Source organism: Symphalangus syndactylus, chromosome 10 (genome assembly GCF_028878055.3).
Source record: "Symphalangus syndactylus isolate Jambi chromosome 10, NHGRI_mSymSyn1-v2.1_pri, whole genome shotgun sequence".
Lineage (NCBI taxonomy): Eukaryota > Metazoa > Chordata > Mammalia > Primates > Hylobatidae > Symphalangus > Symphalangus syndactylus.
Window position 1 is genome coordinate 61204410 of NC_072432.2, and position 15765 is coordinate 61220174.

General features: G+C 44.7%; 1 protein-coding gene across 2 annotated transcripts in view; it reads right to left on the reverse strand.

Annotated features, from left to right (window-relative positions):
• The window catches only part of SEPTIN11 (septin 11), a 93049-nt gene extending 77528 nt beyond the window's left edge, over positions 1 to 15521 (reverse strand). The window contains exon 1 of one of the 2 annotated variants that reach the window (XM_063610369.1): positions 15348 to 15521. In XM_063610369.1, coding sequence (XP_063466439.1) covers positions 15348 to 15392 — 45 coding nt within the window. In that variant the 5' untranslated portion in view covers positions 15393 to 15521. Of the gene's footprint in view, positions 1 to 14587; positions 14856 to 15347 lie in introns of those variants that run through there. The other variant, XM_055297248.2, reaches the window with a different exon arrangement.
• Positions 15522 to 15765: the final 244 nt, after the last annotated feature.

A 15765-nucleotide genomic window follows, 5' to 3' on the forward strand; every position in this document is an offset into this window, starting at 1 on the left:
AAAAACTCAGCAAGAACCTCCACAGACTTAAATGTCCCTGTCTGACTGACAGCTTTGAAGAGAGTAGTGGTTCTCCCAGCACGCAGCTGGAGATCTGAGAACGGACAGACTGCCTCCTAAAGTGGGTCCCTCACCCCTGAGCAGCCTAACTGGGAGGCACCCCCCAGTAGGGACAGACTGACACCTCATTCAACCGGGTACTCCTCTGAGACAAAACTTTCAGAGGAACTATCAGACAGCTGAATTTGTGGTCTCACGAAATTCCGCTGTTCTGCAGCCACCGGTGCTGACACCCAGCCAAACAGGGTCTGGAGTGGACCTCTAGTAAACTCCAACAGACCTGCAGCTGAGGGTCCTGTCTGGTAGAAGGAAAACTAACAAACAGAAAGGACATCCACACCAAAAACCCATCTGTACATCACCATCATCAAAGACAAAAAATAGATAAAACCACGAAGATGGGGAAAAAACAGAGCAAAAAAACTGGTAACTCTAAAAAACAGAGCACCTCTCCTCCTCCAAAGGAACGCAGTTCCTCACCAGCAACGGAACAAAGCTGGATGGAGGATGACTTTGATGAGTTGAGAGAAGAAGGCTTCAGACGATCAAACTACTCTGAGCTACGAGAGGAAATTCAAAACAAAAGAAAAGAAGTTAAAAACTTTGAAAAAAAATTAGAAGAATGGATAACTAGAATAACCAATGGAGAGAAGGGCTTAAAGGAGCTGATGGAGCTGAAAGCCAAGTTTCGAGAACTACGTGAAGATTGCAGAAGCCTCAGTAGCAGATGCGATCAACTGGAAGAAAGGGTATCGCTGATGGAAGATGAAATGAATGAAATGAAGAGAGAAGGGAAGTTTAGAGAAAAAAGAATAAAAAGAAATGAACAAAGCCTCCAAGAAATTTGGGACTATGTGAAAAGACCAAACCTACGTCTGATTGGTGTACCTGAAAATGATGGGGAGAATGGAACCAAGTTGGAAAACACTCTGCAAGATATTATCCAGGAGAACTTCCCCAATCTAGCAAGGCAGGCCAGCATTCAGATTCAGGAAATACAGAGAACACCACAAAGATACTCCTCGAGAAGGGTAACTCAAAGACACATAATTGTCAGATTCACCAAAGTTGAAATGAAGGAAAAAATGTTAAGGGCAGCCAGAGAGAAAGGTCGGGTTACCCACAAAGGGAAGCCCATCAGACTAACAGCTGATCTCTCAGCAGAAACTCTACAAGCCAGAAGAGAGTGGGGGCCGATATTCGACATTCTTAAAGAAAAGAATTTTCAACCCAGAATTTCCTATCCAGCCAAACTAAGCTTCATAAGTGAAGGAGAAATAAAATACTTTACAGACAAGCAAACGCTGAGTGATTTTGTCACCACCAGGCCTGCCCTAAAAGAGCTCCTGAAGGAAGCACTAAACATAGAAAGGAACAACCGGTACCAGCCACTGCAAAAACACGCCAAATTGTAAAGACCATCGAGGCTAGGAAGAAACTATAGCAACTAACGAGCAAAATAACCAACTAACATCATAATGACAGGATCAGATTCACACATAACAATATTAACGTTAAATGTAAATGGGCTAAATGCTCCAATCAAAAGACACAGACTGGCAAACTGGATAAGGAGTCAGGACCCATCAGTGTGCTGTATTCAGGAAACCCATCTCACGTGCAGAGACACACATAGACTCAAAATAAAGGGATGGAGGAAGATCTATCAAGCAAATGGAAATCAAAAAAAGGCAGGGGTTGCAATCCTAGTCTCTGATAAAATAGACTTTAAACCAACAAAGATCAAAAGAGACAAAGAAGGCCATTACATAATGGTAAAGGGATCAATTCAACAAGAAGAGCTAACTATCCTAAATATATATGCACCCAACACAGGAGCACCCAGATTCATAAAGCAAGTCCTGAGTGACCTACAAAGGGACTTAAACTCCCACACAATAATAATGGGAGATTTTAACACCCCACTGTCAACATTAGACAGATCGAGACAGAAAGTTAACAAGGATATCCAGGAATTGAACTCAGCTCTACATAAAGTGGACCTAATAGACATCTACAGAACTCTCCACCCCAAGTCAACAGAATATACATTTTCTTCAGCACCACACCACACCTATTCCAAAATTGACCACATAGTTGGAAGTAAAGCTCTCCTCAGCAAATGTAAAAGAATAGAAATTATGACAAACTGTCTCTCAGACCACAGTGCAATCAAACTAGAACTCAGGATTAAGAAACTCCCTCAAAACCGCTCAACTACATGGAAACTGAACAACCTGCTCCTGAATGACTATTGGGTACATAATGAAATGAAGGCAGAAATAAAGATGTTCTTTGAAACCAACGAGAACAAAGACACAACATACCAGAATCTCTGGGACACGTTCAAAGCAGTGTGTAGAGGGAAATTTATAGCACTAAATGCCCACAAGAGAAAGCAGGAAAGATCCAAAATTGACACCCTAACATCACAATTAAAAGAACTAGAAAAGTAAGAGCAAACACATTCAAAAGCTAGCAGAAGGCTAGAAATAACTAAAATCAGAGCAGAACTGAAGGAAATAGAGACACAAAAAACCCTTCAAAAAATTAATGAATCCAGGAGCTGGTTTTTTGAAAAGATCAACAAAATTGATGGACCACTAGCAAGACTAATAAAGAAGAAAAGAGAGAAGAATCAAATAGATGCAATAAAAAACGAAAAAGGGGATATCACCACCAATCCCACAGAAATACAATCTACCATCAGAGAATACTACAAACACCTCTATGCAAATAAACTAGAAAATCTAGAAGAAATGGATAAATTCCTCGACAAATACACCCTCCCAAGACTAAACCAGGAAGAAGTTGAATCCCTGGATAGAGCAATAACAGGTTCTGAAATTGTGGCAATAATCAATAGCTTACCAACCAAAAAGAGTCCAGGACCTGATGGATTCACAGCTGAATTCTACCAGAGGTACAAGGAGGAACTGGTACCATTCCTTCTGAAACTATTCCAATCGATAGAAAAAGAGGGAATCCTCCCTAACACATTTTACGAAGCCAGCATCATCCTGATACCAAAACCTGGCAGAGACATAACCAAAAAAGAGAATTTCAGACCAATATCCTTGATGAACATTGATGCAAAAATCCTCAATAAAATACTGGCAAAGCGAATCCAGCAGCACATCAAAAAGCTTATCCACCATGATCAAGTGGGCTTCATCCCTGGGATGCAAGGCTGGTTCAACATACGCAAATGAATAAATGTAATCCAGCATATAAACAGAACCAAAGACAAAAACCACATGATTATCTCAATAGATGCAGAAAAGGCCTTTGACAAAATTCAACAACCCTTCATGCTAAAAACTCTCAATAAATTAGGTATTGATGGGACGTATCTCAAAATAATAAGAGCTATCTATGACAAACCCACAGCCAATATCATACTGAATGGGCAAAAACTGGAAGCATTCCCTCTGAAAACTGGCACAAGACAGGGATGCCCTCTCTCACCGCTCCTATTCAACATAGTGCTGGAAGTTCTGGCCAGAGCAATCAGGCAGGAGAAGGAAATAAAGGGTATTCAATTAGGAAAAGAGGAAGTCAAATTGTCCCTGTTTGCAGATGACATGATTGTATATCTAGAAAACCCCATTGTCTCAGCCCAAAATCTCCTTAAGCTGATTAGCAACTTCAGCAAAGTCTCAGGATACAAAATTAATGTACAAAAATCACAAGCATTCTTGTACACCAATAACAGACAAACAGAGAGCCAAATCATGAGTGAACTCCCATTCACAATTGCTTCAAAGAGAATAAAATACCTAGGAATCCAACTTACAAGGGATGTGAAGGACCTCTTCAAGGAGAACTACAAACCACTGCTCAATGAAATAAAAGAGGATACAAACAAATGGAAGAACATTCCATGCTCATGGGTTGGAAGAATCAATATCGTGAAAATGGCCATACTGCCCAAGGTAATTTATAGATTCAATGCCATCCCCATCAAGCTACCAATGACTTTCTTCACAGAACTGGAAAAAACTACTTTAAAGTTCATATGGAATCAAAAAAGAGCCCGCATCGCCAAGTCAATCCTAAGCCAAAAGAACAAAGCTGGAGGCATCACGCTACCTGACTTTAAACTATACTACAAGGCTACAGTAACCAAAACAGCATGGTACTGGTACCACAACAGAGACATAGATCAATGGAACAGAACAGAGCCCTCAGAAATGATGCCACATAGCTACAACTATCTGATCTTTGACAAACCTGACAAAAACAAGAAATGGGGAAAGGATTCCCTATTTAATAAATGGTGCTGGGAAAACTGGCTAGCCATATGTAGAAAGCTGCAACTGGATCCCTTCCTTACACCTTATACAAAAATTAATTCAAGATGGATTAAAGACTTATATGTTAGACCTAAAACCATTAAAATCCTACAAGAAAACCTAGGCAATACCATTCAGGACATAGGTGTGGGCATGGACTTCTTGTCTAAAACACCAAAAGCAATGGCAACAAAAGCCAAAATCGACAAATGGGATCTCATTAAACTAAAGAGCTTCTGCACAGCAAAAGAAACTATCATCAGAGTGAACAGGCAACCTACAGAATGGGAGAAAATTTTTGCAACCTACTCATCGGACAAGGGGCTAATATCCAGAATCTACAATGAACTCAAACAAATTTACAAGAAAAAAACAAACAACCCCATCAAAAAGTGGGCAGAGGACATGAACAGACACTTCTCAAAAGAAGACATTTATGCAGCCAAAAAACACATGAAGAAATGCTCATCATCACTGGCCATCAGAGAAATGCAAATCAAAACCACAGTGAGATACCATCTCACACCAGTTAGAATGGCCATCATTAAAAAATCAGGAAACAACAGGTGCTGGAGAGGATGTGGAGAAATAGGAACACTTTTACACTGTTGGTGGGACTGTAAACTAGTTCAACCATTGTGGAAGTCAGTGTGGCGATTCCTCAGGGATCTCGAACTAGACATACCATTTGACCCAGCCATCCCATTACTGGGTATATACCCAAAGGACTATAAATCATGCTGCTATAAAGACACATGCACACGTATGTTTATTGCGGCACTATTCACAATAGCAAAGAGTTGGAACCAACCCAAATGTCCAACAACGATAGACTGGATTAAGAAAATGTGGCACATATACACCATGGAATACTATGCAGTCATAAAAAATGATGAGTTCGTGTCCTTTGTAGGGACATGGATGAAACTGGAAAACATCATTCTCAGTAAACTATTGCAAGGACAAAAAACCAAACACCGCATGTTCTCACTCATAGGTGGGAATTGAACAATGAGAACTCATGGACACAGGAAGGGGAACATCACACTCCGGGGACTGTTGTGGGGTGGGGGGAGGGGGGAGGGACAGCATTAGGAGATACACCTAATGCTAAATGACGAGTTAATGGGTGCAGGAAATCAACATGGCACATGGATACATATGTAACAAACCTGCACATTGTGCACATGTACCCTAAAACCCTAAAGTATAATTTTAAAAAATAAATAAATAAAAAATAAAAAAAATAAAAAAAAACTTAATTTTTTTAATTTACAAAAAATATAAAGTATGAAGATTATAAACCTAATTGCCATCTAGGTGACAATAAAATATTAATTCTAATAAAAAAAAAACCTCGTCTTACAAATAGTAGTGAAAACCTGGTAAAAAGTCAATTTGTTCTGAGTATTTTTTAAAACATTCAAAGTAGCTTAGTATATTACAAAATTAACATTCATACTCCCTTATTTGTATAAGGAAAAGACAAGCCCCACACTAGTAAACAAGGTGTTTTCACCTAGGTTTCCCCAAAATGCAAGGACTTGAGACAGGGACTTGCATGCATGTGAGTCCTGGGAGGTGACCCAGGGGAACAGAATGGGGGACAGGGAAAAGTGAAACAGGGGAAGAAGGAAGGCCACCCTAAGGGGACTGTAGAGTAATCACCCCTGAGGGCTGAGGCTGGGGCCCAGAGGGGAACTTCTAAGGAGCCAGGTCAATTGAAGAGCCATGTAGATCCACCATCTCAAGGGGGTTGCCCCTTGGGATGGCAATTCCTTTGGATGTCCAGAACCCAAGTGGTGATGGCAGAGAAGCCTGGGGCAGAAAGTGGAGTTGTGTGGTCTACACCTACTGGGGGTTGACACAGCAACAGCCAGGTAGGCACATGTCTTAGCCAATACGTCTTATCTAACTTATCTGAAGGGTGAATTTTCACTTATTGAGTCAAATGTTTATTGGTGGGGGGTACAGGACATACAGTCCTTTCCCTTAAGTCTGGCTATCTAGACTAAGAATGCAAGAACGTGGTCAAGGGCTAGTGGAACATATTGCTTATCGTAGGTAATAAGGTTTTTTTTGTTTTGTTTTTTTATGTTCACAATTGTATTTGACAGTCACTTTTTTAAAAAAAGGTAACTTAAGGAAAGGTGGGGTGGGGACTCCAGAGCACTATGTGGATGACACTTAAGTGTTGCCAGCAATTCAAATAAATAAAAATCGCCAAAATTTTGGTGATTCGTGGGTGGAGGCTTCATGGAGGGTATGTTTGATCTGTGCCTCTAAGGTACGCTCTGATTAGAAAATGGGAAGCCTGTGTGGTTCAGGTGTGCAAGAGAAGGGGCAATTGCTCAGTTCCCACTGGGGTGGGGTGGAGTGGCAGTTCTGGTTTGAGCCGGGTCTTCAGTATAAAGCCATTACTATTTCAGCACCATTTTCCCGAGATAACCAACTTTTATTGAGGATGAATGTTCCAGGCAGCAGTGTAAGCACTATGTGTGTACTAACTGGCTTAATCTGTAACTCTTTGAGGGAAGTACTGTTACTGTTTTACAGATGAGGGAAGTAACTTGCGTAAGGACAAAAAGCTTGTTAAATGGTAAAACTGATACTCTAGAACCAAAGCAACCTGGCTCCAGAGCCCACAGTTTTCACCCAAATGCTATACACTATGGCCTCTCAGTAGAGAGAAAAACAGAGCAAGGGAAAGAAGGGTGCCATCTGATTCATCTGCATTTAGGGACAGATGGCTGGGAAAGGTCCAAAGGGCCAATTTCCCAAGGGAAATCATTCTGTCAAGCAGCTGGAAGTCCTAATGGCCTCAGAACTATTTCCCAGAGAGTACACTTCCACAGCTGAGGCCACCAGAGAGCAGCACAGAAGGCCTTTCAGAAGGTTACCAACCATCACTTGATGGTGACATCCCTGGAAGCTCATCACCAGTGAGTAGGAGAATTCACACTCTGACTTCAATTCATTGTGGCTGCCTAACTCTTATCTCTGTCTCTATCTCTCTCTCTCTCTCTCTCACACACACACACACACACACACACCACCATTCTACTATGCCCAGCTAGAATCAGAGCAGGCCAAATAGAGGGAGAAAAATCCTTACAGACAGGGATACAATTTTAAAAATAAAGACTCGGCTTCATAGTAGATTCCTTGACTAGGAATCTAGCCAACTGTTATTCAAAATATTCACTGCCCTCCCTAGAGGGGGATTTACTTCCCCAGCCCATGGCCCTCAAGCCTGACCCAGTGTCTTTCAGAGCCACTCTTTACAGGAGGATTCTCTATTCTCATCCGTTTGAATTTAGGAATGACCATTTACTATGGCCAATACGATCTGCATGGAAGTGACCCATCTAAGAGCTTGAGAAGCCAGCTCTTGAGAAGCCAGGTTTCAGCATTTCTCTTTGTCCTCTGCCACGAGGCTGGCAATGCCCAGATAGAGGATACTCCCTCAGCCTGGGTCCTGGAGGCAATGCAGTATGCAGCAGACCTCCGAGGGTGGAACAGACAAGAAAGCTGCATGAGAAATAAACCCTTGCTATGTAAGCCACCAAAACATGGGGCCAATTTGTTACCGCAACATAATTTAGCTTAACTGACTGAATCAGATGGGAGGTCTGTATGCATGTTGTTCTAAAAGCCTTTGGTTCCAAAGCCTAGCTCTCCCACAAATTTGCTGTAGCAGATTAACTGACAATTTCTTCCTGCCTCATTTTCCTTCTCTATATTACTTCTCAGGTATTTTGTGAGTATAAAGTGAGATAATTGTCTTGACAGTAATTTGAATTGAATAAATTTGAAAATCAAGATGTTGAACAAGCTTCCTGTGCACAGAAGTTTTTGGTCAAGCCTTTTGCCCCCCAACAGCAGGTCAGAGTAAATTTAATGAGTACCTTAATGAGATTCACAAAATTTATACTGGTATGAAGACAGTACTCAAAGAGATGAGATGAATGAAAACAGCATGAAGTCTTAAGGAAACCCTGGCTTTTAACAGACTTTTCTCCTGTTCTCATAAAATCCAATGAGTTTTTAATTTCCTTTTTGGAGAACACTGATTGCCACTTGAAGTTCAAGGTGGAAAGAGTCCTACCATCTTCCCCCCAGCCCCACCACACTCTTCAGGACTCAGTTGCTTAGGTCTAAGAAAATAATAACTTCCAGTTCTGAATCCTGAGGAAAGGCTCAATGCACAAAACTGGGCACAGGAAGATCTAGCATTGTCGTTGTCATATGTTGTCACTGGACTCTCCTTCTCTGGGTCCTCCATCAGTCTTCCTTTCCTCTATTCTTTAAGGGTTCAATTTGGGCATGAAAGGAATCAACTCCCCTGATCTTTTCTCATCTCTCCTACTGAATCCTGAAGAATTAGTAGTCTGCAGATTTTCTTTGTCTTCCTTCAACCAATTTCAAGGATCTGAGATAGCTTAAGTTGTGGGCAAAGGGTGGATGGAATATAAAGCATTTAAAGAGCTACACAGTAAATACATGCCTATAAAGAATGCACTGCACAGCTGAGTCTCTTCCCACCTCCTCAGCTTCTTGTCTGTCCACTCTCCCTACCCAACCCTAATGCTGACGTTCCGGCTACATTGGATTTCTTTAAGAGTCTCTCCCTCACTTCCAGAGCTTGGCACATGCTGTTTCCTGGGCTTGGAACACTTCCACAACCACCTCCCCATCTCCCTTTCCTTGCTAAATCCTATTGCTTACTCAGCCTATAGAGAGATTTCATGAGAGCAGCAAGGACTGCACTCAAGTACTCACCAACATAATTTCAGCACCTACATACAGAAGGTACACAAGAAATGTCTGATAAAACAGGTGGGTTGGAAAGGCAAGAATGAGTACTGATGTGTTAGGGTGTTGAGGATTATTTTGTTTTTCAATCTCTAACCTATCTACATTATTGTGCCTCAACTTCTATAAGAGAAAAAAAAAATCAATTCTTTCCAAAAGAATGTTACTTATCAAAAACAAGTAGGTAAATTTTAATGTTATGCTATACATATTTTCATTTCCTCTTTGTACAATAAAAATGCAAAAAGAAAAAAGAAGAAAAAATAAATCACACACAGACAAGAACAAAGAAAGCTCCCACTTGTCAGAAAAACGGTCCTTTTAGAATATGGTCTCTTTCCCACCTCACCACCTCAGCCTGCCCCTCTCTCCATGTTTCACACTCCATTCTGAGGAAAGGCTCTGAATCCTGAGGAAAGGCTCAATGCACAAAACTGGGCACAGGAAGATCTAGCATTGTCGTTGTCATATGTTGTCACTGGACTCTCCTTCTCTGGGTCCATCCTACCCAGTCACAGTTCAGCAGGTGGGCAGAATGTGTCCACACAACTGGACTTCCTGTGCCATTTGGTTTGAGCGACGTGCTCATACTCATTGGCGTCGATCCTAAAAAGAGGTGGCCCTGGTGCCTTGGTTTTGTCATATCAGGGAAAAGACTCCTGATTTCTATCTCATGCCAAGCCTGGAACAATGTGAATTTCATTTCAGATCACCCAGCAAATTCCTTTTAGAAGTCTGTCTCTATTACCTTAGCCCAAGTATTGTTTTTGTGTTCAACAGCTGCTGCATTGATGGGCTTCCAGCAGGCATGAGTGGGTCAGGGGAAGTATTGTTTAGTTGCGAGTTTTCTGTCAATCCAGATTTTTAAAAGGGGGGTGGGGGAGGGTATCAATTATATTGTAAAGTAGATCTCCTTGAGAAAAAGTATAGAAGCTTTAGATGTGTTGGATTTCATTTAAATAATGGTTCAGCTTTGCTGACCCCATTTGAGACAGGTCTAGCTAAGACTATGAAAGATGGATCCCAATAAAACGATAAAATCCAAGAGCGGCGTATATCCCCAACCAAGTTTAGAGTCCTATAAAGAGAAACACAAGCACAGAAAACTCTGTGGCCTGCGCCACAGTCTACATCCGATGATCATGATCAGTGTGACATCATCATTGGGTAGAGTATAAACACTTGGTCTTTTGGCAATCAATCAAGTAGGCCATCCAAATCAAGGAAACAGCAGAGTCCCACAATCATTTGTTCCTTTCGCAGACATAGGATGGCCCATGCCCAAACACTAAGCATCCACTTCCTTCATTCTAAGAGTATTCAAATGGTCACACAGGACTCATTCAGGCACACGGTTTGGTTTCTAGGTGGCAGTTTATACAAGATGGGTTAAGTTTGCTCAAAAAAAGTGATGAAATAGACTAACCACCTAAGAACTATTATATCAGGATAGTGGGTTATGGGCAGTTTTGTTCTTTTAATCAATTCTTTGGGTCTCCTTTTCACTGTAATGTAGACACATCATTTTTAAAGACGGTAATTTAAAAGATAAAATTAACCTATAACTTTCAAAAGATTTTAAAAGGAGAGATTATTGTACCTCAGAAACTTCTTGCATTCCTTAATAACTGCTTATAGAGCCTCAGTATGTATAATTTATATCACTGACTAAAAAGTTCTAATTTTTGAAAACTGACCTGAGATGACAGTCCCTTGTTTAGGTGGCCCTCCCCTGGACCTTTCTTGGCTCCATTCATGTTTCTCCAGGCACACCAACCACAGCCATCCATCTGGGGCCACATTTTCAAGTCACAAAAATGGCAATTTTATAACAAGGGAAAATAACATGTTATTGGCAGTACTCCTCCACTTCCCACACTCCCTGCCCTCGTCTTCAGGAATTGCCTATAATTATCCCCAGACAGATACGATCCTTCACCTGAATCATATTTGCTGAGTCAGCAATAGGCAAATAATTCCTTTTCTCCCTAAATGATTTACACATTTACACTGAAGTCTGTCACTTTAATACACCAAATCTCTCAAACAATAAAGCTCCTGGTAAGAAGAAAACTTGTCCACTGCTATATCCCCAACACCTAGAACAAGTACCTGACACATAGCAGGTGCCTAATAAATGGTGTTAAATGAGCAAATGGAAACTTGGTTTTCCATTTCCTTCAGCTCAACAGATAAAAGCGCAATTAAGTGCATTTCTTGAAGGATATCATAGGGAAATCTCCACCACCAGTGAAGTTTAAACACATATTTTTTGTTAGGGATAAAGTAAGAAATATTTCTGCACTGGGGAGCAGGCTAACCCAAATGACCTCTAACGTTCCTTTCAACTCCTAGAGTTTTTAAACTGATGAACACCACAGCTTAAGAGAGTCCATCAGCTACATAAAGCCTGATTCCCAAGTAGAGTAAATTGCCATGTTCTGTTTAAAATAAAGATAATAACTGCCCAGGGATTTGGACGCAAAAATGCTAATTCATCCAAAATGCAGACACATCCCTTGGGAGTAAAATGTTCTTGCTAATCATCAGTTATACTAGGCAAACAGCAGATGTGCTTCAGGGTCTTCTTAGGGCTAAGCCCAAAAACCATCAGTGGGGAAATGGAGAAGCTAGGGATCAAAATTAAAACTGAAATAAACAGTATCACACTAAATTGAAGCTTTGTTTTGCAGTCAACAAAAAATCCACTTAAGAAACTTATCTGAATTTAGCCTTGAGGTTTGAATGGTTTGTAACAGAATATAACCATTTCATAAGATAGAAAATAGTGCATTTGACATGTAAGCATTTTTGCCCACTAAAATGTCATATTTACCTGGGATATCACACTCTGATGTTTCCATTCAAGAATATCGAAAATTTAGGGTAAGTTATTCAGATTCCGTTTTTCTTCAGTCTGGCGGGGAAAGGTAGTTATCGCGAAAGGAGACATACGTCCTAAATAACTTTTTAAAAAAATCTAATTAAATACCTAGGGAAACCCCATTCACACATAAATCAGCTTTGGAGTGGTTCTTTTCCCTCAGTGCACCCTTCCTTTCTTTTGGTGAAATCACAGACTAGATAAGAAATGGGAGGGCCAGACAACCCTTAACTTTAAAGATGCAGTGTAGATTCCATGGAGCTGTGTCTGAAGAATCTTCCCCATTCATTGACTTTGTCTTAAAGCCCTAACTGCAGAGACCACACTTAAGACAATAACCCAATGAACAAAGTGAAAGGATTCAACAATTATCTGTGAAATGTGATCACGCATTTTCTGTAGACTTTCTAACTTTATAGTCAATTCTTAATCACTCATACATTAGGTTTCCAAAAGAAAAGACTTCTGTCTTTAGATTGTAATTTAATTTTAATTCCAGTGACAACACAGAGTGCGCAGAAAGAAGTCACTTCCTCTGTGCACGTATACTTAAAAAAAATCTCCTCTATTATCTGAAGAGGGAGGTCTAACATAAGAATTCTGTGGGATTAAGCTCACATACGGTTGGCCGACTTGGTGTTGGATGTGATTATGGCCACACAACTAAACCTTAAATCCACATACTGTTCCTATTTAACTGACATACATGAACTAGTTTATAGAAAATGTGCAGCTAATTATTTCTCCCACCTCCTCCATCCCTCAAGAATGCACCAGCAATAATAGGTGTTACTGAAAAAGCCAAACACCCCCACTGAATATTTGCAATCCTAAACGCTTGCCAATTTATCTAAAGCAGATATTGTTATTTTAGTTCTCTGAATCTATGCCTGCTAATAAGTATAATGGGGGGCAGGGGGAGGAGTAATTTAACCAGATAAATTTGACCTCTATAGACCTCAATTTTCTCATCAAAAATAAACGACTAGCCCAGAGACTATGCAAATTCCCTCAGTAACAATAACCTACGTGACCACTAATTATCAAGAGCACAATTTATGTGCAAAAGAAGACCAGAATTCTTAAAAGAGCCGTGTCACTAAATCGTAGAGTTGAAAAGGCCTAAAAGACAGTTATGATTCGATATGACCACCGTGTTTTCTGACTGCAGAAAACGTCTTTGAAAGCACCGCGGGCAGCCGAACCACCAAACCGAATTAGAATCCGCAAAGGGACCCATGAACTTCTCCTGAAGGGGTAGGGTGCAAAAGGCGCGCGTATCTGGGGAGGAGTTAGGCGGGGAGAGGGGGAAGAGCCGGGAGCCTGAGAGCACAGCCTTACATTTCTGGGATTTCCGAGCTTCCAGTATCTCAGTAAGTCTTTCGTCTGTAACTACAAAATCTCCCGAGCCACCACCTGCAGCTGCACAGTTGTGGGAAAGGGAAGAAGAAAAAGGGAAGAGGAGGTGATAGGGAAAGACCGCGTCCGAGGCGCCCCCAAAGCCAGTAAGGCGAGAGTGGACCGTGAACATCGACGAAGAAAAGGGGAAAGGGAAAACAGGAGGACTCCGCCTTTCCCACCCAGCTCGGCTCCTTTCAAAAAAAAGGAAAGGCCGCCGCCGCCCCTTCCTCCGCCTTTCACTTGGGGATGCGGAGCGGCCACTGAACCGCACCCTGCGAGTCCCGCTCCCCTCCCCTCCGGCCCGGCCCCGGGGCGCGGACCGAGTCTTGCACCCTAGTAGGCGCGGCGCCTTGGCCCACACACTCGGGGCAAAGGTATCTCCTCCCTCCTACTCTCCCCCCTCCCGCCGTGGGGCACTCGATTCTTCACGCACCCGCCCGCCCGCCCTTCCTCTTCCTCGCGTCCCAGCCTCCTCGGCCCGCCGCCCCCGGCCTTTCAGCCGCAGAACATTTCAGTCCTTCCACCCACACCACAAGGGAGCCTCCAGAAAACTTTGTGTGTGTTATCTGGGGCTTTGTCCACATCCTGGGCAGGGCCCGCTCACCCGGGTGGATGCCCGAGGGTGTCCCGGGATCTCACAATGCGCTGGGGAGGCCACCACGGAAATCCCACCCCTCTGACCCGCTTCTACAGCCGTGCCACACGCAGCGCTTCAGCTCGCAATTCCCATGCCCTGAGCGCCCCCTCGGCGCGGGGTAGACGGGAGGAAAGCCCCGAACCTGGCGCCCTTCTGGCTGTCACGAGGGAAGAGGTGCGCGGGCAGAGGGAGGCGGCTGAGACACGCCGCGCCTCAAAGAATCATTTTAAAGGGAACAGGAGACGGGTCCTTTCTCTTTCGCATCCCCAGAAGAGGGGCGCGACGAGGCGATCCACTGTTGCATCACGTAACTGAGCCCCTGGGCTCCTAACCCCGACCCCAGACGCGCGCCCAAATTCGTGCACACACCCACAGCCGTCGCAGTCGCCGCGGGGCCGAGCACCCGCCCGGCTCCCTTATGGTCCCCACCGCACCCGCCCCAGAGCAGAGACCACCCGGCGCCCGAGGAGCAGCAGGCGAGGTCCCAGCACTCACAGACGGTCTCCCCACGGCCACGGCCATCGCAGCTGCGGCACCGGCTCCGGCTGCGCCCGGGTGCTCTCCGCCGACTCGGGCTGCTGCTAATGCTCGTCCGGCTCCGGCTCGCCTCCCTCGCGCCTCCCTTGCGGCTGCGCTCTGCTCGCCGGCGTCCCGCTCGCAGTCAGCGGCATCTGCTCCCCCCACGCCGCCGCCCCTCCCGCTTTATTACAGCAACATGGCCACCCGCCTGGAAGGGACCATTCGCTTCCTCAGGAAGGGGTGTGAGCCTGCGCGCCCGGCCGCGGTGGTGGGTGGGAGGATGGTGGGCGGGCTCCGAGCCCGGCTCCACTGGCCCTGGCCGCAGGGCTCGCCCCTCCGCCCCCAAACGACCCTCTCTGCTGCCATGAGATGCCGACAGCCTGGGCGCTGGCCGCCACCCCCCACTCCATCAGGTGCTGGAATCCGAGTAAAAGCCTGGGCGCGAGCTTCCAGCCCCGGGGCCCGCCACGGGCTCCACGAAGCGGGCAGCACCAGCGGCCGCAAGGAGAAGGAAGGGCGGCCGGGGGAAGACCGGTCGCAGGGACAGCATCTGGCGGAAAGTTAGCCCCGGACTAGCACGCCCCACCCGGAGAATCCGGCCTGGAAGGGGCTGCGGACCACCAGGCGGAGCGGTGGGCGACCGAAGTGCGGCTGGGCGGGCCGCCACGTCTCAGCACTGGAAGAATTGCCCCTCCGCAAGTCTTCCCTTCCCACGTGGGGGCCCCCCAGGCCGCACCTCGGTCGCCCACCGCTCCCCCTGAGAAGGGAGACTAAAAGGCATCTGGAAGCTGTCACTGTGGCGCGCGGGCGGACAGGGGATCCTGTTGGAGAGGAAGATCCATAGTAACCGCTGCTGCCTGCGGCCGACCCAACCGCCGCCTGCTTAGGAGGAAGAAAAAAAAAACGCCCCCGCTGAAGAATTAAGGCAGCTATTGGTTGCTCTAGAGCTTAAGGACCGAGGCCTCCCCTGGGTGTCACTGGAGCGGCCACACGTGGGGTATCAGCCGACTTCATTCGATCGCTGGCGACAGACCCGGCGACCCGGAGGAATGCGCGCTGGGGCTGCGGCTGGAGGGCGCGGCGATGGCACCAGGCGGGTGGCTCGAGTGGGTGCGACTCTGGGCTCGTGGGACTGGGAACTCCTTCGCCGTGGG